The sequence below is a fragment of the Oncorhynchus kisutch genome, linkage group LG23, assembly GCF_002021735.2.
Source record: "Oncorhynchus kisutch isolate 150728-3 linkage group LG23, Okis_V2, whole genome shotgun sequence".
Classification (NCBI taxonomy): domain Eukaryota; kingdom Metazoa; phylum Chordata; class Actinopteri; order Salmoniformes; family Salmonidae; genus Oncorhynchus; species Oncorhynchus kisutch.
Window position 1 is genome coordinate 21,805,087 of NC_034196.2, and position 23,189 is coordinate 21,828,275.

The 23,189-nt window shown below is 44.8% G+C and overlaps 1 protein-coding gene across 2 annotated transcripts in view; it reads left to right on the top strand.

Annotated features, from left to right (window-relative positions):
• LOC109868606 (ephrin-A5-like) overlaps window positions 1-10,112 on the top strand; it is a 58,683-nt gene extending 48,571 nt beyond the window's left edge. The window contains exons 3-5 of one of the 2 annotated variants that reach the window (XM_020458290.2): window positions 6,243-6,308; window positions 6,449-6,529; window positions 6,824-10,112. In XM_020458290.2, coding sequence (XP_020313879.1) covers window positions 6,243-6,308; window positions 6,449-6,529; window positions 6,824-6,948 — 272 coding nt within the window. In that variant the 3' untranslated portion in view covers window positions 6,949-10,112. Of the gene's footprint in view, window positions 1-6,242; window positions 6,309-6,445; window positions 6,530-6,823 lie in introns of both variants that reach the window. The other variant, XM_020458289.2, reaches the window with a different exon arrangement.
• The last annotated feature ends 13,077 nt before the right edge of the window (window positions 10,113-23,189 follow it).

Consider the following 23,189-nt stretch of genomic DNA (forward strand, 5'->3'; position numbering starts at 1 on the left):
TGTTGCGTATGTCTGTGTGTGTCTGGTGTTGTGTATGTCTGTATGTGTCTGGTGTTGCGTATGTCTGTATGTGTCTGGTGTTGTGTATGTCTGTGTGTGTCTGGTGTTGTGTATGTCTGTTTGTGTCTGGTGTTTGCGTATGTCTGTATGTGTCTGGTGTTGTGTATGTCTGTGTGTGTCTGGTGTTGTGTATGTCTGTGTGTGTCTGGTGTTGCTTATGTCTGTGTGAGTCTGGTGTTGTGTATGTCTGTATGTGTCTGGTGTTGTGTATGTCTGTGTGTGTCTGGTGTTGCGTATGTCTGTGTGTGTCTGGTGTTGTGTATGTCTGTGTGTGTCTGGTGTTGCGTATGTCTGTATGTGTCTGGTGTTGTGTATGTCTGTGTGTGTCTGGTGTTGTGTATGTCTGTGTGTGTCTGGTGTTGTGTATGTCTGTGTGTGTCTGGTGTTGTGTATGTCTGTGCTTCCGAGTGGTGCAGTGGTCTAAGGCACTGCATCTCAGTTCTAGAGGTGTCACTACAGACACCCTGGTTTGAATCCAGGCTATATCACAACCGGCTGTGATTGGGAGTCCCGTAGGATGGAGCACAATTGGCCCAGCGCTCTCTGGGTTTGGCTGGTGTAGGCCGTCATTGTAAATAAGAATTTGTTCTTAACTGACTTGCCTAGTTAAGTAAAGGTTAAATGTTTTTTTTTTAAGTGTGTATGTGGGAGCATCTTCGACACGTTCATAGGATGGTGTGTGTTCATGAGAGGATGTTTTCTGAATTTGTACTTTATTTGTATACTCTGAGTGTCTGCATGAGGTTTACTGTCCTCCAGTCTGTCTATTCTGCCCTGCTAGTTTATTCTCTGCTGGGCTGCATGGCATGACTAACCACAGATCCAGTGTCGCAGCGTGTGAGGCAGAGTCGTAGAAAAGCAGTTTATTGGCTGTGTGGTGTGTGTTGTGGAGCCCAGACTCTGTCTGTCTGTCTGTCTGTCTGTCTGAATGGAAAGGGAGCTAGTGCAGTCTGGCCTGTGTGCCTGACACTGTAGGGGTGTGAGGTAAGTTACATGATACTTGCTGACACAGACAAAAGAGTCATGATTGACACCCCTGGCTGTTTTTTCCCCCAACACACTGCCAATATAACTCTCATCATCAAGTTTTAAAGAATTTTTTTATCTTGTTTCATAGTCACGCTAAGTGCTTTGAAATGGGAAGTCCAGTCTTCCGCTGTGGAAATACTGACAAGGCTAGTTTTTATCTGGAATTTACTGCCAGTATCATTCACTGGGAAGAAGTATCAACGACCATGCCCCACCCACCTGAGGTCTTTTTCAGCCTATTTCATGTGTGAGGGGTGCAACATCTACTTGTCACTTAAATCTCGCTGGATTTATTGCTTTCATTTCACTCCTACAACTCCTTCATACTCTTGCGTGTGCCTGTCATTTATTTCCATTAACGTAACGACTGCGGAAATGTTTGTAATCACCTGCCAAACACACCGGTAATGGCTGAAATGGGCTCAATGGAATACAGTCTTCCGTTGCATTTATGAGAACAATAAAGCTTTGTCAGGGAGATAATGCACCATCTTAACACTTATATCACAAGAAAGATTACTTTATTTTATTGGGTGGAATTTAAAAAAGTAATCATTTAAAACAGTTGAAATGCATACAAATGAGATGCACTGAAATGAAAGCAACTTCCAAAAATGAATACTCATATTATAGTGATATTATGTCTGATCTCGCAAACAATGTAAAGTATGTATAGATAGGTGTAATATGTAGCCAAGCGTGTTGATTTTTAATACGAGGGTATCCTGCTATTGACACACTGCTATTAACACAAACAGAACGTGACAGGTAGGGTAGACAGAGCAGGTGAGTGCAGGTAGGGTAGACAGAGCAGGTGAGTGCAGGTAGGGTAGACAGAGCAGGTGAGTGCAGGTAGGGTAGACAGAGCAGGTGAGTGCAGGTAGGGTAGACAGAGCAGGTGAGTGCAGGTAGGGTAGACAGAGCAAGTAGGGTAGACAGAGCAGGTGAGTACAGGTAGGGTAGACAGTGCAGGTGAGTGCAGGTAGGGTAGACAGTGCAGGTGAGTGCAGGTAGGGTAGACAGTGCAGGTGAGTACGGGTAGGGTAGACAGAGCAGGTGAGTACAGGTAGGGTAGACAGAGCAAGTAGGGTAGACAGAGCAGGTGAGTACAGGTAGGGTAGACAAAGCAGGTGAGTACAGGTAGGGTAGACAGTGCAGGTGAGTGCAGGTAGGGTAGACAGTGCAGGTGAGTGCAGGTAGGGTAGACAGTGCAGGTGAGTTCGGGTAGGGTAGACAGAGCAGGTAAGAACAGGTAGGGTAGACAGAGCAGGTGAGTGCAGGTAGGGTAGACAGTGCAGGTGAGTTCGGGTAGGGTAGACAGTGCAGGTGAGTGCAGGTAGGGTAGACAGAGCAGGTAAGTACGGGTAGGGTAGACAGAGCAGGTGAGTGCAGGTAGGATAGACAGAGCAGGTAGGGTAGACAGAGCAGGTGAGTACAGGTAGGGTAGACAGAGCAGGTAGGGTAGGGTAGACAGAGAAGGTAGTGTAGACAGAGCAGGTGAGTACAGGTAGTGTAGACAGAGCAGGTGTGTACAGGTAGGGTAGACAGTGCAGGTGAGTACAGGTAGGGTAGACAGAGCAGGTGAGTACAGGTAGGGTAGACAGAGCAGGTGAGTACAGGTAGGGTAGACAGTGCAGGTAGGGTAGACAGAGAAGGTAGGGTAGACAGAGCAGGTGAGTACAGGTAGGGTAGACAGTGCAGGTGAGTACAGGAAGGATAGAGAGTGCAGGTGAGTACAGGTAGGGTAGACAGAGCAGGTGAGTACAGGTAGGGTAGACAGTGCAGGTGAGTACAGGTAGGGTAGACAGTGCAGGTGAGTACAGGTAGGGTAGACAGTGCAGGTAGGGTAGACAGTGCAGGTGGGGTAGACAGTGCAGGTGAGTACAGGTAGGGTAGACAGTGCAGGTAGGGTAGACAGAGCAGGTAGGGTAGACAGTGCAGGTAGGGTAGACAGTGCAGGTAGGGTAGACAGTGCAGGTAGGGTAGACAGTGCCGGTGAGTACAGGTAGGGTAGACAGTGCAGGTGAGTACAGGTAGGGTAGACAGTGCAGGTGAGTACAGGTAGGGTGGACAGAGCAGGTGAGTACAGGTAGGGTAGACAGTGCAGGTAAGTACAGGTAGGGTAGACAGAGCAGGTGAGCACAGGTAGGGTAGACAGTGTAGGTGAGTACAGGTAGGGTAGACAGCGCAGGTAGGGTAGACAGAGCAGGTAAGGTAGACAGAGCAGGTGTTTGGTGGCTGCACCCCTGTTCCACCCCTTGATGTTAATGAAGTACCCCCTGTATGTAGCCTAGTTACTGTTATTTTATTGTTGCTCATTAATTATTTGTTAATTTTCTATTTTCTTATTTTTTTAAACTTCAGTTTATTTTAATAAATACATTCGTAACATGTATTTTTCTTAAAACAAATAACATTTGATTTGATTAGAATGAATGCATGCAAATACATTATTTATGCAAATGAGGCACATATCATTTTCTTTGTATTAACACAAAATATTTAAAAATACCTGACACAATAAGACATTGTATATACAGTGGGGAGAACAAGTATTTGATACACTGCCGATTTTGCAGGTTTTCCTACTTACAAAGCATGTAGAGGTCTGTAATTTTTTATCATAGGTATACTTCAACTGTGAGAGACGGAATCTAAAACAAAAATCCAGAAAACCACATTGTATGATTTTTAAGTAATTAATTAGCATTTTATTGCATGACATAAGTATTTGATCACCTACCAACCAGTAAGAATTCTGGCTCTCACAGACCTGTTAGTTTTTCTTTAAGAAGCCCTCCTCTTCTCCACTCATTACCTGTATTAACTGCACCTGTTTGAACTCGTTACCTGTATAAAAGACACCTGTCCACACACTCAATCAAACAGACTCCAACCTCTCCACAATGGCCAAGACCAGAGAGCTGTGTAAGGACATAAGGGATAAAATTGTAGACCTGCACAAGGCTGGGATGGACTACAGGACAATAGGCAAGCAGCTTGGTGAGAAGGCAACAACTGTTGGCGCAATTATTAGAAAATGGAAGACGTTCAAGATGAAGGTCAATCACCCTCGGTCTGGGGCTCCATGCAAGATCTCACCTCGTGGGGCATCAATGACCATGAGGAAGGTGAGGGATCAGCCCAGAACTACACGGCAGGACCTGGTCAATGACCTGAAGAGAGCTGGGACCACAGTCTCAAAGAAAACCATTAGTAACACACTACGCCGTCATGGATTAAAATACTGCAGCGCACGCAAGGTCCCCCTGCTCAAGCCAGCGCATGTCCAGGCCCATCTGAAGTTTGCCAATGACCCTCTGGATGATCCAGAGGAGGAATGGGAGAAGGTCATGTGGTCTGATGAGACAAAAATGTTGCTTTTTCGTCTAAACTCCACTCGCCGTGTTTGGAGGAAGAAGGATGAGTACAACCCCAAGAACACCATCCCAACGTGAAGCATGGAGGTGGAAACATCATTCTTTGGAATGCTTTTCTGCAAAGGGGACAGGACGACTGCACCGTATTGAGGGGAGGATGGATGGGGCTATGTATCGCGAGATCTTGGCCAACAAACTTCTTCCCTCAGTAAGAGCTTTGAAGATGGGTCGTAGCTGGGTCTTCCAGCATGACAACGACCCGAAACACACAGCCAGGGCAACTAAGGAGTGGCTCCGTAAGAAGCATCTCAAAGTCCTTGAGGGCCTAGCCAGTCTCCAGACCTGAACCCAATAGAATATCTTTGGAGGGAGCTGAACGTCCGTATTGCCCAGCGACAGCCCCGAAACCTGAAGGATCTGGAGAAGGTCTGTATGGAGAAGTGGGCCAAAATCCCTGCTGCGGTGTGTGCAAACCTGGTCAAGAACTACAGGAAACGTATGATCTCTGTAATTCCAAACAAAGGTTTCTGTACCAAATATTAAGTTCTGCTTTTCTGATGTATCAAATACTTATGTCATGCAATAAAATGCTAATTCATTACTTAAAAATCATACAATGTGATTTTCTGGATTTTTGTTTTAGATTCCGTCTCTCACAGTTGAAGTGTACATATGATGAAAATTAGAGACCTCTACATGCTTTGTAAGTGGGAAACACTGCCGATTTTGCAGGTTATCAAATTATATATATTTTTACAATAAATTGAATACCTGGATTCCCACCAAAATCCCTGAACTCATTATTTGCCCGCACGAGTAAAATGTGTTATGTGCTTTGTCAATATCTGATAGATGTTTTAAATTCTAAATGTTTGGAGTATTTTCATCCATTGTCCTATTGTATTTTTTAGAATTGTTTTCAAAACCTTTTAACAATTTCGATGACTGCTGCTTGAAGAAGAGAATCTCAGGATATGGGATAGTCTATAGGACAAACTGCCTCTCGCTCTCACTCTCTCTCGCTCTTTCTCTGACACACACACACACACACACAGCATGATGGTGCCCTAAGTGGTTGGTGGGGGTTTATGACTAGATTAAGAGCAGCTTGAGACCCCAGGCAGGCCCGGAAATGATGTGGTCAGAACACAGAGGCCCACAGACCACTGTCTGGGTGGGGTGGGAGAAGAACAGAGCCATTCTATAGATTAATACAAGCACAGGTCAGAGTCTGTCAAACTAGCAACAAGAACAAGATCTCAGTCACAACCTACTTTCCGTATAGAAGAGTGATAGGGACTTCAGAACTATTGCTTCTCAAGACATCACACTATGAAACCGCCGCAGTCTTGTTTGGTGACAATGTCCTAGGTGACATTGTCTAGTTGTTGCAGGTCAGAAGTTGGAGCGGCCTGAGTTGAAGTGACTTGCCACCATTGAGATTTAGTGAAGCAGCTGTCATATTCCAGTTATCCAGAGTTGACGTCTGTGTAGCAGGGCTGTGCTAATTTACTGCTAATAGAACTCAGTGTCAGGTTTTGATGGTCTCTGCAGCCAATCAAATACTTCATAGCAGATGGTGATGTTACTCTGAGCCAATAGATTTCTGTTTCAGGCGTTTGATCGACAGACAGTATGCTACATTTATCACAAATTGCATCCATTGAGAACCTTCAAGTCAGTGGAATTCTCACCTTGTTTGGGGTGTGATAGCTCTCTGTTTGACGTATGTCTATAAGCATTGTTCCTAACATAACTGAACTGTTTTCACAGCCTCCACACTTGCTGACAATGGAAGGAGAAGTTGCCTTCGACTGAAGGTGTTCGTCAGACCAGCAAGTAAGTGGATTTCTGAAAGAACATTCTATTTTCTATTTCTTTCAAACTGTGAAAAAACTTGAAATACATTGTCTGAGAGTCGAATATCAATCTTGGGCTCGCTGTGAATGTTCACGTTCCACCCTTTCCTTTTGTTGCAGACAATTGTGTGAAAACTGTCAGTGTTCACGATCGGGTCTTTGACGTCAATGAGAGGGTGGACAATTCCCTAGAACCAAGAGGTTTGTAAGACTCCATAAACTGTGTGTAGGGGTACGTGCCTGCCTGCATGCTTGACAGTGTCTGTGTACCCGGGTATGACAAATTATATTTCCTAATACAGAATTCCGAAGGGGCTCATAGTTTCCCATTGTACCAGCTGAATGGATGAGTCAGTCACATAGAAAGTTGATGGAATGACAAAGCCACCACTCCATTTCATACATTCATGTTTCGTTGCAGCTAAATTATGATATCTCTTGATGTCTCAGGGATTCTTATCTCCTCCTCTCTTCCTCCTTTCTTCCTCCATCTAGATGATACCAGTCACGAATCAGCCGAGCCGTCCCGAGGTGACGTCAACTCGGTGAGCCGGGTTCAGACCACTGGCCTGCTGGTCACCTCCGCCCTGGTTCTCTGTGCAGCTATCTTGTCTTTATAGCGCCCAGCCTGAGGGTTTTAGACAGGGCGGAGTGGACTCGACCTGACTGGACCATACAACCCCCAAGGTGCACTTTTTAAAAGACAGTCTGAGTGCCGGGGAGAGGTGGACTTCTAAGGGGGAAGACCTTTTTATAAACTTTGCTTTGGGGAGTTAAGATGCCAAAAGCCTTTTTGACTCTCATTTTGTCATTTTACTTTCCTGTAGATGTTAATATTTGAAGGTCATAGTATCCCAGTGAATTTGCTGTCCCCATCATTTCTCTCTCTCTCTCACTCTCTCTCACGTTCACATACACACACAAACACACACACACACACATACACACACAATCACTCTCTCCTCTGTGGTCCCACCATACCTTTTGCAAGATGAAACAACGGAACAACTACTAAAAATAACTTTTTTTCAAGCCCCCAAATGACTTTGATTGAGAATATGATGAAGTCTTACAGCGAATAACTATGATAATTTGAAGATGGCTTGTGACTGATCAGATCAGCCAATGGCAATGAAGCAAAGGAATACTGGCCAATCAAATGTGGCCAAGACATACTGGCCAATCAAATGAGGACAAGGCATGCTGGTCAATCAATGGTGAAACAAGGATCCAGAGCCATGGTTGTTGCTTGGAGAAGTCCTGTTGCCAAGGGGAGGGGGCTCTGTTATTTTCTTGCCTTTGAAGAGTCCATTAGAAGTTCATGAGATGGGGGTTGGATTTGATGATTCAGAGACTGGGAGTGAACAATCTTAGCTGAACCGGAAAAAAAGAAGCACTCATGTTTAGCAATTTGTGTCCTTTTAGGGGAATTAGTGATCAATTCATGTATTTTTTAAATGAATCACGCAATTAAAATTTAGCAAGCAACACGGGTGTATATTTGCGAGGAGAGTGGGAGTTGATATGGTATTTTGTCAGGCAAATGTATTTTCCTATTTATTGTTGAGTCCTTGTGCTCTTTCCCTTTTCTGATTGTTCTGGTTCAGTCACTGTAACTAGTGCAGAGACAAGCCCAAAACATCCCACCACTTAAAAGCACCAGTCTCTCTTTTTATTTTGGAAAGGTGTAGTTATATTTCATACACATGTAATATCTGGGCTTGGACTCAAAAATTGAATTGGATTGTTTTTATCTAACAGAGTTCAGGGAAGAGAACATAGTTGGATGTTGTATCAGGGTGTAAGAATGTGTGTTATAACTGTGTTTCTTCCCTGTAACAGTAAACACAAACTGTATGTGTCATAACGAGTCAGCCCATATTACCATCCACTACTTCTTTTCAACATTGTCATAACCTCTACAAAACTACAATTATGTACTGTACATAAACAAAAGGTTCAGGGATGACTCTATAACTAGTACGATTAGTTTCAATTATGTTCTTAGTAATATTCTTGAGTTTTCCCCCAAGCAAACAACAAAAACCTTCATTGATATTGATAGGTTAGCGACCATTGATAGGTTAGCGACCACAAGTTCCAACAGGTCCAACGTTTCTCCAAAAGTTGAAGGTAGGTTGTGGCAACGTTGGTTTCATCTGTAGCAGCTGCAGCTCTACTGTGATTTAGCCGTGTCTTTGATGTCGTGAGGAGCGGTGTCCAAGCAGACCACATGCTGGGGGGCCATGCGCTAGTTATTTCTGGAATGAGAAAAATCGACCACCAGGAGGGAGAACGAGAGATGAGAGAGAGTGAGGAAGAGAGGTGTCCTATTCAGTCTCTGGATAGGTTCACTAGCAGGGAGAGAGAGGTGTCCTGTTCAGCCCAGAGGTAATTTTTACCACCAGAGGACTGGAATGAGTAATGAGGAGAGAGAAAAGGCCAGCTGAGATCAATAGTGATGGGCTTCTCAAACACAGGAACACGGTAAATATTTCCCTCCACTGTCTGATACACAGTCTATTTAGTGTACTGACACCAACTCACATCCTTTGTAAAGGGGATGGACTATCACTGAGAAATACATTAGCCTTTGCCTCTGTTGGCTGCAAGTGTGGGATTCAGTTTGAACAAGTCTTTAAATAAGAAAAGCTGAAATTCATTGTGACTGACATCATTCACTTCAGCCAGTCAATGTTGGGAAACACGGATCAGCTTGTCTCATGGATACTGTGTATCCAGCTGTAGTCTCATATAACGTAGTATTAGAGCAGTGGATCTCACACCTCTTTGAAGGACAACCGCAGTTAACAAAGACACATTGTTAATGCTGTTAGTGAGAGAATAAAGTCAATGTTGGATATCAAAAACTGTTGATTACATTTGTTTAATATCTTTTAGTAGGAGAAACATGATCAATGTTACAGTCCATATCTTTCGTGTAAGGTTTTCACATATCAATGTTATAGTGTGTGTGTGGAGGTTGAAGTGCCCAAGTTAAGGGCTCTACTATTGGAAGTGCACTATATCCATCCATGCTCATCCAAGAACCATACTGCACTCCCATTGCCCTCCTCTTTTGACCAGAGCTTAGTAGTATTTGCATCTGAAATGTGGTTTAGGCGCCTAATGTTTTGAGTCCCTGTACATGCTTAGTTTGTCTGTGGTCCCTCTTAATCTTCACTACAATGGTTTCAGAGGAAGCTTCAGTAGTCAGCAGCACCATGTTGTTATCTGAATTCAGGAGATTTTGTAAAGCTTGTTAAGTGTTGGTTTTCTGTCCATATCACAATGTCATGAATCAGTTAACTTGTGTAATTTTCCATTCAAAAGTTGATGTACAGTATGAGATGCAGTTGTGTTACAGGGTGAATTGAGTCTTTTAGGAGGAGCTCTTCACCTGGCACCTGTTACTGTAGCCATGTAGCCTGAACCTGACACCACTGTGCCCTCCTATGTCCTCTGTCCCTGTCCTCTGTCGCTGTCCTCTGTCCCTGTCCTCTGTCGCTGTCCTCTGTCCCTGTCCTCTGTCCCTGTCCTCTGTCCCTGTTCTCTGTCCCTGTCCTCTGTCCCCAGTGACGGTCTGTTATCCCAGCCCTATTGTCCTCACCTCCCCAGACTCAACTCCTCCGTCTCTCCCCGGTCCAACTCTCTTCACCAGAATGTTCTGCAAATGTACTGTATTTCATACGAAGGCCATTATTTGTAAATACACAAATGTGTTGGAGCAGCTATGACTAACTACAAAAAAAGATTTAATAAAAGTTATTTGTCATTGTTGTAATTATTGTGTCTCTCATTTGTATTATCTTTTCCTTCTTATGTAAATTGAACCCCAACTGTTTTGCCTAATGGATGGAAAATCCAATAGATGCCAAGCTTTTGTTCATTGCTCTGACAAAAATTGAAGAGATGACAACAACTGTCAATTAGCAGTATGCGTTAGGCATACAAAGTTGTTTAATTACACGCCCTACTACTGAACAGCTGTCACTCTATTATCTGAAATGAATTCACAAATAGAAAAACAACGCAACTTCAAACAATCATGCTTGAACCTGCAATGTGTTGAGTGATTTCCTAGGATCTCTGCCAAAAGCTGCTAAGCTTCGCTCTCATTACCCTTGCTTTCTCTCCATGTTGTCTCTCACCCCCCTCCCCGCCTCTCTCTCTCGTGAGAGCAGACCGTGGTTTTGACACTGAAGCCCTTTGCCAAACAGCAGTGTAGTTCATGTTCTGATATCTCTGCCAATTACAATACAAGTGAGATCTTCAGAGACCTTATCCGACATTTAGGCTACATCCTAATAGTGACCCTGGGAACCAAACAACAACTAAAGAAAAAGAACAGAGAGTTCTCAATCAAGAGAGAATCATTATAACGATCATGTGTTTTGTCTTCAACAACAAGACACAGTTGAACAACAGTATACAAGATTGGTGGAGAAAAGAGCTGCCTCATTTAAGGCAGAAGACCTGTGAATAGTTTTTTAATGTATATCTTTTTTTTACACCCCTTTTTCTCCCCAATTGGTAGTTACAGTCTTGTCCCATTGCTACAACTCCCGTATGGACTCGGGAGAGGCGAAGGTCAAGAGCCATGCGTCCTCTGAAACGGCACTGCTTCTGGACACAATGCCGACTTAACCTGGAAGCCAGCCTCACCAATGTGTCAGAGGAAACACTGTACACCTGGCAACCGTGTTAGTGTGCATGTGCCCAGACTGCCACAGGAGTCGCTAGAGTGCGTTGGAACAAGGACAACCCGGCCGGCCAAAGCCTCCCCTAACCCGAACGATGCTGGGCCAATTGTGCACCACCTAATTGGTCTCCCAGTCATGGCCGGCTGCAACACAGCCTGGAATCGAACCTGGATCTATAGTGACACAGCTAACACTGCGATGCAGTGCCTTAGACCGCTGCGCCACTCGAGAGGCCCCTTGGTTTCTTTGACCCTTTCTTCCTCTCCTAATCCAGTGACACCTAAGCCCATGACCACACTTCATCATATTCCTGAGGGTAGCATCCACACTGCTATTCTCAGCCAGCACTGTGGTCTGGTATGCTAACTCACAGAATGTAATTTACTTTTAGTAAACAATGGATAAGGGTTCTCCTCGCTCATGAATGTCTGTACAGTGTGTACAGTAACCCAGACTCCAAATAGCTCGGTATTGCGTTGTGGAGGGTCAGGTGAAGTATAATCACTTTCCATATCCATCCTCTCTCTGGTTGAGATTAGTAAATTGCCCTGTTCTCTTCAACGGGATTAGGCAGAGAGATTTATGTCTGTTCTGTGGATCAACTTCTGACAATGAAGCTCCAGTGATTAATGCGAGGGATATGTTTCCACCCATGGGAGTGTGTCGTACATACTTAATTTGACATGATCAGTGTAAGATTGGATTACTATTAATGTGTTATTAAATATAAACCACCTCAGATACAGACACAGAGAGAGAGGAAAAAGATGAGAGGTGGTATAGCTGGATCATCTTTCTTTGAAATGAAAGCCTAGAAGCTGTTTTCTGTCTTACTCCATCTGTGGTGAGTCTCACCCAACAGATGCCTTAGCGGGAGGTATGAGCGCATTTAACCTTTATTTAACTAAGCAAGTCAGTTAAGAACAAATTCTTATTTACAATGACAGCCTACCCTCGACGATGCTGGGCCAATTGTGCGCCGCCCTATGGGACTCGCAATCACGCCGGATGTGATACAGCCTGTATTCGAACCAGGGACTGTAGTGACGCCTCTTACACTGAGATGCAGTGCTTTAGACCGCTGCGACATTCGGGAGCATCACGTTCATTAACTCAGTCGCAAGGAAAACCTGCCGCCTTGAGAAATGTCAACAACAGGAAGCGTACTGTAGTCTGTCTGCCTGATGTTTAGTCTGGCCGATAACCGTGGGGCACCATGATATCACAGCTTTGTTGGATCTACACAGTCAGCAATGGAAGGTCAGCTGCTTAAGACTGGAGATCTGCATCCTGCATAGATGAAGGAGAGATTTATGGTAAAGTATTCATTAACCATGCATACAGGAGCATGTTCTCAATAGTTAGCAGCTGGATGTTCTGATTGAAGTATGACTTTTGAGGGATCCAGTTACAGATACACTGTATCTTGAGAGCAAAATGGGATTTGATGAACAAATTCAAACTTTGTTTATGTGAAACATAATTAACTGAGTGGTAAGATTTACATTAGATGTCTTCTAATTCCTGATATTCTTGTTTCCGCCTCATATCACTGTCACGCCTCACATGGCTACTTAATTTGATCTCACCGGGGAAGCTTATAATATCTACTTTAATTCTAGACACTTCATTTTCAAACTTTAATTCTGTCCTCTTCAATTTGGCTAATGGTTTAAGCAGATGGGATTCTCACTCTGACTGACATAGGAAAAAGAATGGTCCAGGAATAAGATGTGACACCAGTACCCAAAAGATGGTCATCTCTTTAGAAGACAAAACTTTTGCGCCCCTATGGCTGAGTGACAGGAAACTCCCATGATGAGAAAGCCTGTTGTAAAATCATCCTCAGAAATCTTACCGCCGTACTGTACTTGGCTAGGGACAGCTTACTGGACGTTAGATAATAGACTTCACAATGGCTCAGTGGCTAATCTTAGGCCCTATTACTGAAATGAAGTGGTACTGTATTCAGTTTTATATAGGCCATCTGGAACTCTACTCAAAACTCTATAAATAAGATGGGGTATTCATCTCCCACTTCTCTCAATGGCAGAGATGGCCCTGAGCTGAATGGGATTTCTGAGGAGAGAGACGGAGCAAGAGAAAACAGAGAATACGTTTCTCAGATTGACTGGAGTCCTAAATCTATAATCCAGACAGACACATGTAGGTCTGGACAAGAAAAATAATTGAACAAGTGAAGAATGGCCTCTTTTTCTGATCGATGAGAATTGCTGAAATGTTTTCACTTTGAAATAGAATGGTTGATTCTCCTACGTACCTGTGATAAGGCGTGGAAAAGTTTTAATTCTTGGAAATTCCCACTTTGACAGGGGAGATAGTTCAACTTCTGTAGTAACATCACATGTATTAGATTGTGAAAGTCATCCTTACAGTGCTCTGGGCAGTACTGATGGGTCATGAGGAGTTTCTGCTCCCAGTATGATTCCACTTTTGCTTTGAATCGTGGGATAATAACATAACAAGACCACAAACAACATGCTTTACACAAGCTTGGGCACTTGGGATAGCAGAGTCCTCTAGGCTAAAGCAGCAGGTGTTCTCAGCAGCCTCGGGCCCCAGGGGGCCACCTGGCCCACTATACACTCACACACACATCCCAGGAGCCGGCTCACAGACAGGACAGAACAGCTCAACAACACACAAATTCACGGAGGAAACAGCCACAGTCTCTGCTCTGCAGAATTAGAACAAAGGTAAATGGGACAGTCAGTGGTATGTGTCAGACAGAGTTTAAGTATGGGAGCCAGTCTGTATTGCTTGTGTCTGTGTGAGAAAAGAGAGAGTCAAAAAGATGGTCAATTAACAGTGATTCAGTTGTTAAATGGCAGTAGTAGGTGTAATTAGAGCACAGATTATACTGTCTTGTTAAGGGGTAGATATTCTCTTTACTGACTGATAATATATACAGTAGGTACACACACACACACACTCACAAACACACACACACACACTTTGCATTCCTTCCTTTGTGTGCAGAAATCCAGTGATCTCCCAGTGTTTGACATTCCCTCCTTTTATAGGCCAGTCCTTTGTTAATTAGGGTGAATGATTTTATTTCTCAGTTAATTAGCATGGCTTTACAATTTGGTGACACCTGAGCTGTGGTCCAGAAGAGTGTTGTGGCTAGCAGACAGAGGCTGTAGGGTTTGACAGATGACTGCCTATGGTTCATTACACACCCACTGCTACTCACAGGCACAACTCCCAGTGCATGCTGGGAGCAGGTAGGGAGTTATGGACACAGCCAATGAGATGTGTTGTTACTGAGAGAACTACTGGGTCATACAGGGTCCTGTGTGGCTCAGATGGTACATCATAACGCCTGCAATGCCAGGGTTGTGGGTTTGATTCCCACAGGAGACCAGTACAAACATGTATGCACTCAGTACTGTAAGTTGTTCTGGATAAGAGTGTCTGTTAAATGACTCAAATGTTATAAATGAGACAGTAACAGTTCTTCCCTCAGACCCCAAATGTTACCATTTACCTATGAACACAGTTGCTGAAAAGGTAGGAAAAGCCAGGTGTTATATAATACTGGGCAGACACAATGATACTTTTAGTCTTTCCTCTGCAGTATAGGCATTGTCCAGATCTGAGCTCCCTCAGCTGGGTTGAAGCAATGTACACACAGCATATGCTTTCTGTCTGACAATGCTTTTTCCATACCTTGTCAAAACCTCCTCAATAATCTAAACTCACAGAGGCGAGTGAAAGAGAATATTTGTCTTGGCTTCAAATGTGCCAGGCAGAAATTAGGCATGTTTAAGAATAACAAGGCATGTCAAAGTTCTGCCGTAATGTTGAAATGTCCCATTAGTGAAAGAAGAGAGGAGGAGTGTTAAGGAGCAGTTGGAGGCTGTTGGCTTTCTGGTACCCAGTCAGTGTGTAGGGGTCAAAGGTGATACACATCCTTACACTAATATTCCCACACAAAGGCTACCCTCTCTCCCACTCACCACAACTCTGGCATTAGGGAAACACTTTGGTTTTCCACAAGAATGATGACTAAGACAGAGGCTTCGGTACATTTAGTTTTCCACTATATTTCTTTTCGCTCTCTTTTTACAGCACAAGTAGGGAAACAGCCAACTGTTTTATGCCCATTCACAATTCACAGCACTGTGATAAAACATGTTTCAGTGGTGAATAAAACCCAGTAACAGAAGTCAACCGGATCCATTTGTATCTGTTCAGGAAACAGACCATTAGTAAATAATCAGATATATAACTCAATGAGCCAAGTCTCATGTTGTACTTCGAGCCAGTTATGGCTTCCTCTCCCAGCATGTTTTCTAATGAGCCAGTTAATATCTTTCTCTGGGCTCATACCAGTGGTACTACTGCCAATAGGGTGCAGCCTTCAGATGGACAAAACTCAGGAGAAAGCAAATAAAGCCAATGTTTCATATCTAGTGATAGTGAATGAATACTCCATTCATCAGTGTTCTCTATCCTCAGTCCAATGTTCTCTCATACATGAGAACAGTAAATGGTCTGCAGTATGTGGTCTATACCATTGAGAGGGAACATGTCAGTGGAAAGTTACAGAGGTTAAACTGCAGAAGAACTGTGAAGGAACTCAAACCACCATCCTTAGTTTTTTAGATCAAGGAAAGGCTAGACCTAGTTAACTGTCTATTACTTCTTTTCATCTGGCCGGTATGTTTGCGTTAATGGTTGTCCAACTCCTACACAGGTCTTTATCGTAGTCTTTCATGTCAACAAGGAACACATCCACCCACCACAATCAGGAGATTCTGTATCATAACATTCTCAGCTTCCTTTTATCTAGACTCACAGAACAGAATAGAACTGGTATGTAAAGCTGGATCCCTTCATCGAATCAAAGATGCGGCTGGAACTCTGTCAAGAAAGAAACGTAATGAGATGTGAGGCGTTCCGAGTCAGCCCCGTTGAGAGTTCCCCCCTGCTTCCCCTGCCAAACGTCTGAGGCCGGCCGCAGGTCAGCGCTGCTCTGTGATTTATGTGAGTCTTTATCAGACATAATGAGCCTTTTCAAAATTAGCTTATCAGAAGCCAGCCAGCGCTTTGTCAGTCCTGACCCACGCAAACACAGCTGCTTCTTAACGATGGCGAACCCGGGGTTTCTGTTTAATGGGCGGATATCGCAGCTACGGTCGCAGGCGGCCGCAGCTTGTTATGCCATCTCTTGAGAACGGCTCTCACATCGGCACAGGAACGCACCGGCTTCATTCTCTCCCTGCTTCCACAGCCCTTTGAGTTTTTAGAGGGATGGTAAATCACCTTTCTATATAGCCATCCGCTGACTGCAGGTGTCAACATTGTTCATGGAAATGTAGACATATCACTGAGTCCACTGAGAACCGTGCATCTGTCTAAACTCCAGCTATCATCAGCTTAGTCACCGCAAAAGTGACCCACCTGGGGAAGTGAAGCCTTAAGAATCCCATTATTCTGAACGTTCATTCTACCCTCCCATTTAGACCCTCTGAACCTGCGGAAGTGCTCTGCTGCAGACAGTTAGACATATCACTTTTACTGTTTACGAAGACAGTTTAAAAGGCAGGGTTATACTGTAATCACAAGGAGCTCTCTATTCAGACTGCTGTTTATTAGTGTGTCAGACCCACTGGGCACAACCTGGTTTAATCAACTTTGTTTCAACATAATTTGTCAACGTGTTGTGACGTGGAATCTACGTGGAAAATACATTGGATTTGACAAACTGTAGTTTTGAGTGTATAATTTCAACAACAGGATTATGTTGTCATGGTAACTACATTTTAACATAGACCAAACTTGCATAAAATATGTTGAATTTGCACCTCTAAAACAACATCAGAGATGTTCAACGTTATATCCACTATCATGAAAAACTATAGGCTGGGCAGCATCTACAGCTACCCTTTGGTCTCCTATTCAGGGTTTTAACTAAGTCCAGCCTGTTTAGCTATGATATTTGTCACTGACTATGACCAATGTGCTATAATGACAATGATTGTTTAGAGATCTCCACTTAAAAACGAAATAGATTCACTGTTGCTATCGAAGTCATTCCAAAGGGTAGGTTAAACATTGCAAATGAAATGTGACCAAACTTTAGCATTTGATAAGTCTGATTCAATATGCAATCAACTTATTGCCAAGAACAGAGTCAACTCAGAATCAAGTTCAATTGTTTACTACCAAAGACGCAACGGCTGAATATGCGCCCCTCGAGTGGTGCAATTGTATATGTACCTCTCGAGTGGCACAGCTCTCTCATATCCAAGCAAAGCTCACCCACGCCCATACAATGATATACTTCAGTAGTTTTCTGACTGAGCATAAACCCTTTCACCCTGATATAAGACCTTTTCAGTCATTTCAATAGTTTCAATATCCCTTGGACCACTTCCTCTTCTAGTCTGGGTTCAATAGATCTTGGGGCCACTTCCTCTTCTCATCTGGGTTCAATAGATCTTGGGGCCACTTCCTCTTCTCGTCTGGGTTCAATAGATCTTGGGGCCACTTCCTCTTCTCATCTGGGTTCAATAGATCTTGGGGCCACTTCCTCTTCTCGTCTGGGTTCAATAGATCTTGGGGCCACTTCCTCTTCTCGTCTGGGTTCAATAGATCTTGGGGCCACTTCCTCTTCTCGTCTGGGTTCAATAGATCTTGGGGCCACTTCCTCTTCTCGTCTGGGTTCAATAGATCTTGGGGCCACTTCCTCTTCTCACCTGGGTTCAATAGATCTTGGGGCCACTTCCTCTTCTCGTCTGGGTTCAATAGATCTTGGGGCCACTTCCTCTTGCAGTTGAGCCAGATAGCACATCATTGATTTCAGGTCACAGGGGTACACAAACACTTTCCCAAACATGCTCACTAATACCGCAACACTTCTCTCTTCCACATGCTCACCACAGCGCTCGCGTTACACCCGCTTGAGGTACGTCCATTCGAGTTGCAAAATAAATGTACACATACATGTTATTAAGTCATTGCATCCACACTACTCGCGTGCTTCAAGAGCGTCTGCGTAGCCAGGCGCTAAAATATAACTTGGTTCTATTTGTGACACTTGATACACTGCAAGTCCCGCCTCTCCCATCTCCTCATTGGTTTTTAGGAGCATATACCATAGTGGGTGATTGAAAGATGAACTGAGGTCCACACTCCAGTCCAGTTGTTGGTGGTAATGGACCTTAAAGTTGGTGCCACCTACCATATACAGTCCAAAGAAAAATAAGAAACCTGAAAGAGGAGAGATTACTAGAAGCAAACTCAGTTCACCCTTTTACCTTGTACATTTCAGGTAAAATAACAACCCAATGTTTATATCCCAGGACAAATTAGCTAGCAACAGCAAGCTAGCTAGCTAAATTGCCATAAATGTTTGTTTTTTATTTCAATCTGCGTTGTGACGAAAGCTAGGAGTGGTGGGTGTGGAGTCAGGCGCAGAGAGCAAAGCTTCCAATGTAGACGTATTTATTCAGAGTCTAGCCAACATACAGGCAAAATGACCAATAAACAGCTAAGTCCCCCAAATCCAGGGAAAATAACGAACAGCAAAAAAATACGTATAAGCAAAACAAAAATCTACCACTGACAGAGGGGAATAATCCCGCACAAAAGCAGGCGGGCCCTGGAAGTTTAAATAGCCCTGAATTAACAACAAATAAGGTACAGGTAAAAACAATTAAGGCAAAACCAAAATAAAAAGGAATCGGTGGCAGCTAGTAGAGCGGTGACGACGAGTGCCGCCCGAACAGGGAGAGGAGCCACCTTTGGTGGAAGTCGTGACAGTACCCCCCCTCACTGCGGTGGCGGTCAACACTCACCTTCTGCCGCCCACCCGCCCTTTTGAGCGATTCCTGGACGGCTCTACAGGTTTATTTTGAGCGCTGCACCCAATCTTCCACCGCAGGAGCCTCGGTCTCTCTCTGATGCCACAGTGCCAGGACCGGCTGGTAGCCCAACACGCACTGGAAAGGCGACAAGTCCGTGGAGGAGTGGCGGAGTGAGTTTTGGGCCACTTCCGCCCATGGGACTTACCTCGCCAATTCTCCTGGCCGGTCCTGGCAATACGACCGCAGAAACCTACCCACATCCTGGTTCACTCACTCCACCTTCCCATTGCTCTTGGGGTGACAACTTGAGGTCAGGCTGATCGAGAACCCCAGATGCTCCGTGAACGCCCTCCAAACCCAGAACGTGAACTGGGGACTCCGATCAGAAACAATGTCCTCAGGCACCCCGTAGTGCCGGAAGACGTGGGTAAACAGGGCCTCCGCAGTCTGCAGGGCCGTAGGGCGCCTGGGCAAAGGGAGGAGACGGCAGGACTTCGAAAACCGATCCACAACGACCAGGATCGTGGTGTTCCCCTGAGACGGGGGAAGGTCGGTGAGGAAGTCCACCGACAAATGTGACCAAGGCCGTTGTGGAATGGGGAGGGGCTGTAACTTCCCTCTAGGCAGGTGTCTAGGAGCCTTACTCTGAGCACACACCGAACAGGAGGAGACTTAAAACCTCACGTCCTTCGCTAAAGTGTGCCACCAGTACTTCCCCCTAAGACCCTGCACCATCCACCCAATTCTCAGATGACCCGAAGAGGGTAGTGTGTGAGCCCACCGGATCAATTTGTCATGAACACCAAGCGACACGTACTTCCAGGCCGGTGGACACTGTGGTGACGCGGGTTCTAACCGTGACGCCCGCTCGATTCAGTCTCCTCGCTGCCCGGATGTACTCCAGATTACGGTGGTCAGTCCAGATGAGAAAAGGGTGTTTAGCCCCCTCAAGCCAATGTCTCCACACCTTCAGAGCTTTTACCACAGCCAGCAACTCCCGGGCCCCCAGGTCATAGTTTCGCTCCACCGAACCGAGCTTCCTCGAAAAAAAGGCGCAGGGGCAGAGCTTCGGTGGCTTGCCCGAGCGCTGTGATAGCACGGCTCCAACCCCAGCCTCGGACACGTCCACCTCCACTATGAATGCCAAAGAGGGGTCCGGATGAGCCAATACGGGAGCATCGGTAAACAGCCATCCTTCAGATGACTAAAAGCTCTGCCCGCCTCCGCTGACCACCGCAAACGCACCGGCCCCCTCTTCAACAGTGAGGTAATGGGAGCAGCCACCTGGCCAAAACCCGGATAAACCTCCGGTAGTAATTGGCAAACCCTAAGAACCGCTGCACCTCCTTTACCGTGGTCGGAGTCTGCCAATTACGCACGGCTGCAACGTGGTCACACTCCATCATCACCCCAGATATGGAAATGCGATACCCCAGGAAAGAGACAGCTTGTTTGGAGAACACACATTTCTCAGCCTTGACGTACAGGTCATGCTCCAACAGTCGCCCAAGTACCCTGCGCACCAGAGACACACGCGCGGTGCGTGTGGCGGAATAGATCAGAATTTCCTCGATATAAACCACCACACGCTGCCCGTACAGGTCACTGAGAATCTCGTCAACGAAGGATTGAAAGATGGCTGGAGCATTCTACAACCCATACAGCATGACGAGGTACTCATAATGGCCAGATATGGTACTAAACGCAGTCTTCCACTCATCTCCCTCCCGGATACGCACCAAGTTATAAGCGCTCCTGAGATCCAGTTTTGTGAAAAAGCGCACTGTAGCGATGAGAGGTAGCGGGTAATTAAACCTCACTGTGATGGAATTTAGACCTCTGTAATCAATGCATGGACGCAGACCTCAATCCTTCTTCTTCACAAAAAAAAGAAACTTGAGGAGACGGGTGACGTGGAGGGCCGAATGTACCCCTGATGCAGAGATTCAGTGACATATGTCTCCATAGCCACTGTCTCCTCCTGTGACAACGGGTACACGTGACTCCTGGGAAGTGCTGCGTTTACTTGGAGGTTTATCGCGCAATCCCCTCGTCGATGAGGTGGTAATTGGGTCGCCCTCTTTTTACAGAAAGCGATAGCCAAATCGGCATATTCTGAGGGAATGCGCACAGTTGAAACCTGGTCTGGACTCTCCACCATCGTTGCACCGATGGAAACTCCTATACACTTACCTGAACACTCCTCTTACCACCCCTTTAGAGCCCCCTGTTTCCATTAAATCTTAGAATTGTGAATAGCCAGGGAATCCCCAGCACCACTGGAAACGCAGGAGAATCAATGAGGAAGAGACTAATCCACTCCCTATGACCCCCCTGCGTTACCATGTCCAGTGGAACCATGGCCTCCCTCACCAGTCCTGACCCTAACGGTCGACTATCTAGGGAGTGCACGGGGAAGGGTTGGCCTATCTGCACCAGCGGAATCCCTAATCTATGAGCGAGCACATGGTCCATAAAACTCCCAGCTGTACCTGAATCGAAAAGAGATTAGTATGAACTTGTGACCAACAGGGAGCTCTGGGTGAGTCTGGTGCTGACTCACCTGGGGTGTCCGAGCAGTGCTCTGCCTGCCCTCTCAACTCCCAGACGAGATCCTCCAGCACCGATCGGCAGTGTGCCCTCTCTGACCACAACTGATGCAGGAGGAGACTCCTCCTCCGGGTTCCCCTAGATGCAGCACCCCCTAACTCCATGGGTGTTGGAGAGGGAGTGCTGGGGGGCGGAACAGGTGAAAACAATCAAGATAAAACCAACAGAAAAGAAAAAGGAATCGGTGGCAGCTAGTAGACCGGTGACGACGACCGCCGAGCGCCGCTCGAACAGGGAGAGGAGCCACCTTCAGAGGAAGTCGTGACATGCGTGTCCTGATCGCTAGTGGTGTGGGTTAACTCCAATTAAACTTAATCACACTAAAGCAACATCAACTCAAATATCAACTATGTAGCATTTGCCAAGTCATCAACAGCTATTGTTTCAATTCAACAAAAAATAGACAGTACAATATGACTAGGGTTCAAGCTCTGGTTATTCATTTTGTATTACAGTAAATAATGCAGTAAATAATGCAGTAAATCAAGTTAAGGCTATGTTGCAAACGAATGTAACATTCAACCTTAAAAGGAGTAAGACATCCATGGTCACATTTTTTGGTTACTGTAACTATACATATCTTCTTATTAAACATGATACATTCATCTTATAAAACATGTATATCCAAGATAGGTCATCGCAGCTCTGTGAAGATCTTCACAATTGCTGTAATAATCTGCACAATCCAGGTAATTTGGTTCTGCTATTAGATGAAGCACAGTGATAACACATTCATCTGTTGTGTATATGTAAACAAAACATCAGACATTGTATTCCCATTTGAACTTTTCTGTCTTTTAAATGGGTGATAGCGCAGCGATAGACATTTGGGTGACAACTAAACGAAAAATCAAACATTGTTTTTTCATTGGAATTTTGTTGTGCTTTTACATGGTTGAATGCATAGTGATAAAAACATTGGACATTTCAACTAACTTCTGGCTGTGTAATGGGTAAATATGGGATTTAATCTCATTGATCAATGTCTCAACTAAATATGACTAAATTCTCCACGTTGAAATGATGTTGTGCGCCCAGTGGGGAGTTCTAGTGCTTGAATCATTAGGTTCATAGGCTGAAGAGGAGCAGGTAGTAACAAAACACTCACAATGAGGTGTGTAAGTAGAGGAATGACTCATAGATTAGTCATTATTTCATTTTTGTTTACAAGATCCAAGCTTGAATAATTTCTAAATTAATAGGCATATGCCAGTAAAACTTCAAGAGATCAAAACGATGTTCCAGGTGACTATTCATCGAGCCTAAACCCTTCAGAGCACAAGGAAGCTTTGCTTTCTGAGAAAGTCTTGTGATTGCAATTGGGGTTCACAAATAATATATGAACACTCCAGTCTTCAAGGAGCAATGTGCTTAGTAGGCCTACATTTTATGAGGAGGCCTTGGCAGTGAAACATTCAGAAAAGCTTCAGTGTCGTGGAAAATGTGTGGGTGGCAGGTAGCCTAGCGGTTAACAGCATAGGGTCAGTAACTGAAAGGTTGCTGGTTTGAATCCCTGAGCCAACTAGGTGAACAATCTGTCAATGTCCCTTTGAGCGAGACACTGAACCCTAATTGCCCATGTAAGTTGCTCTGGATAAGATTGTCTGCTAAATGACTGAAATGCACTTGAAACAGATGCCCTCTAATAAATGGCCATCCATCTTCAATACAAATGGTCTCTCTGCAAAGCATTTTCATAAATAGCCTAAC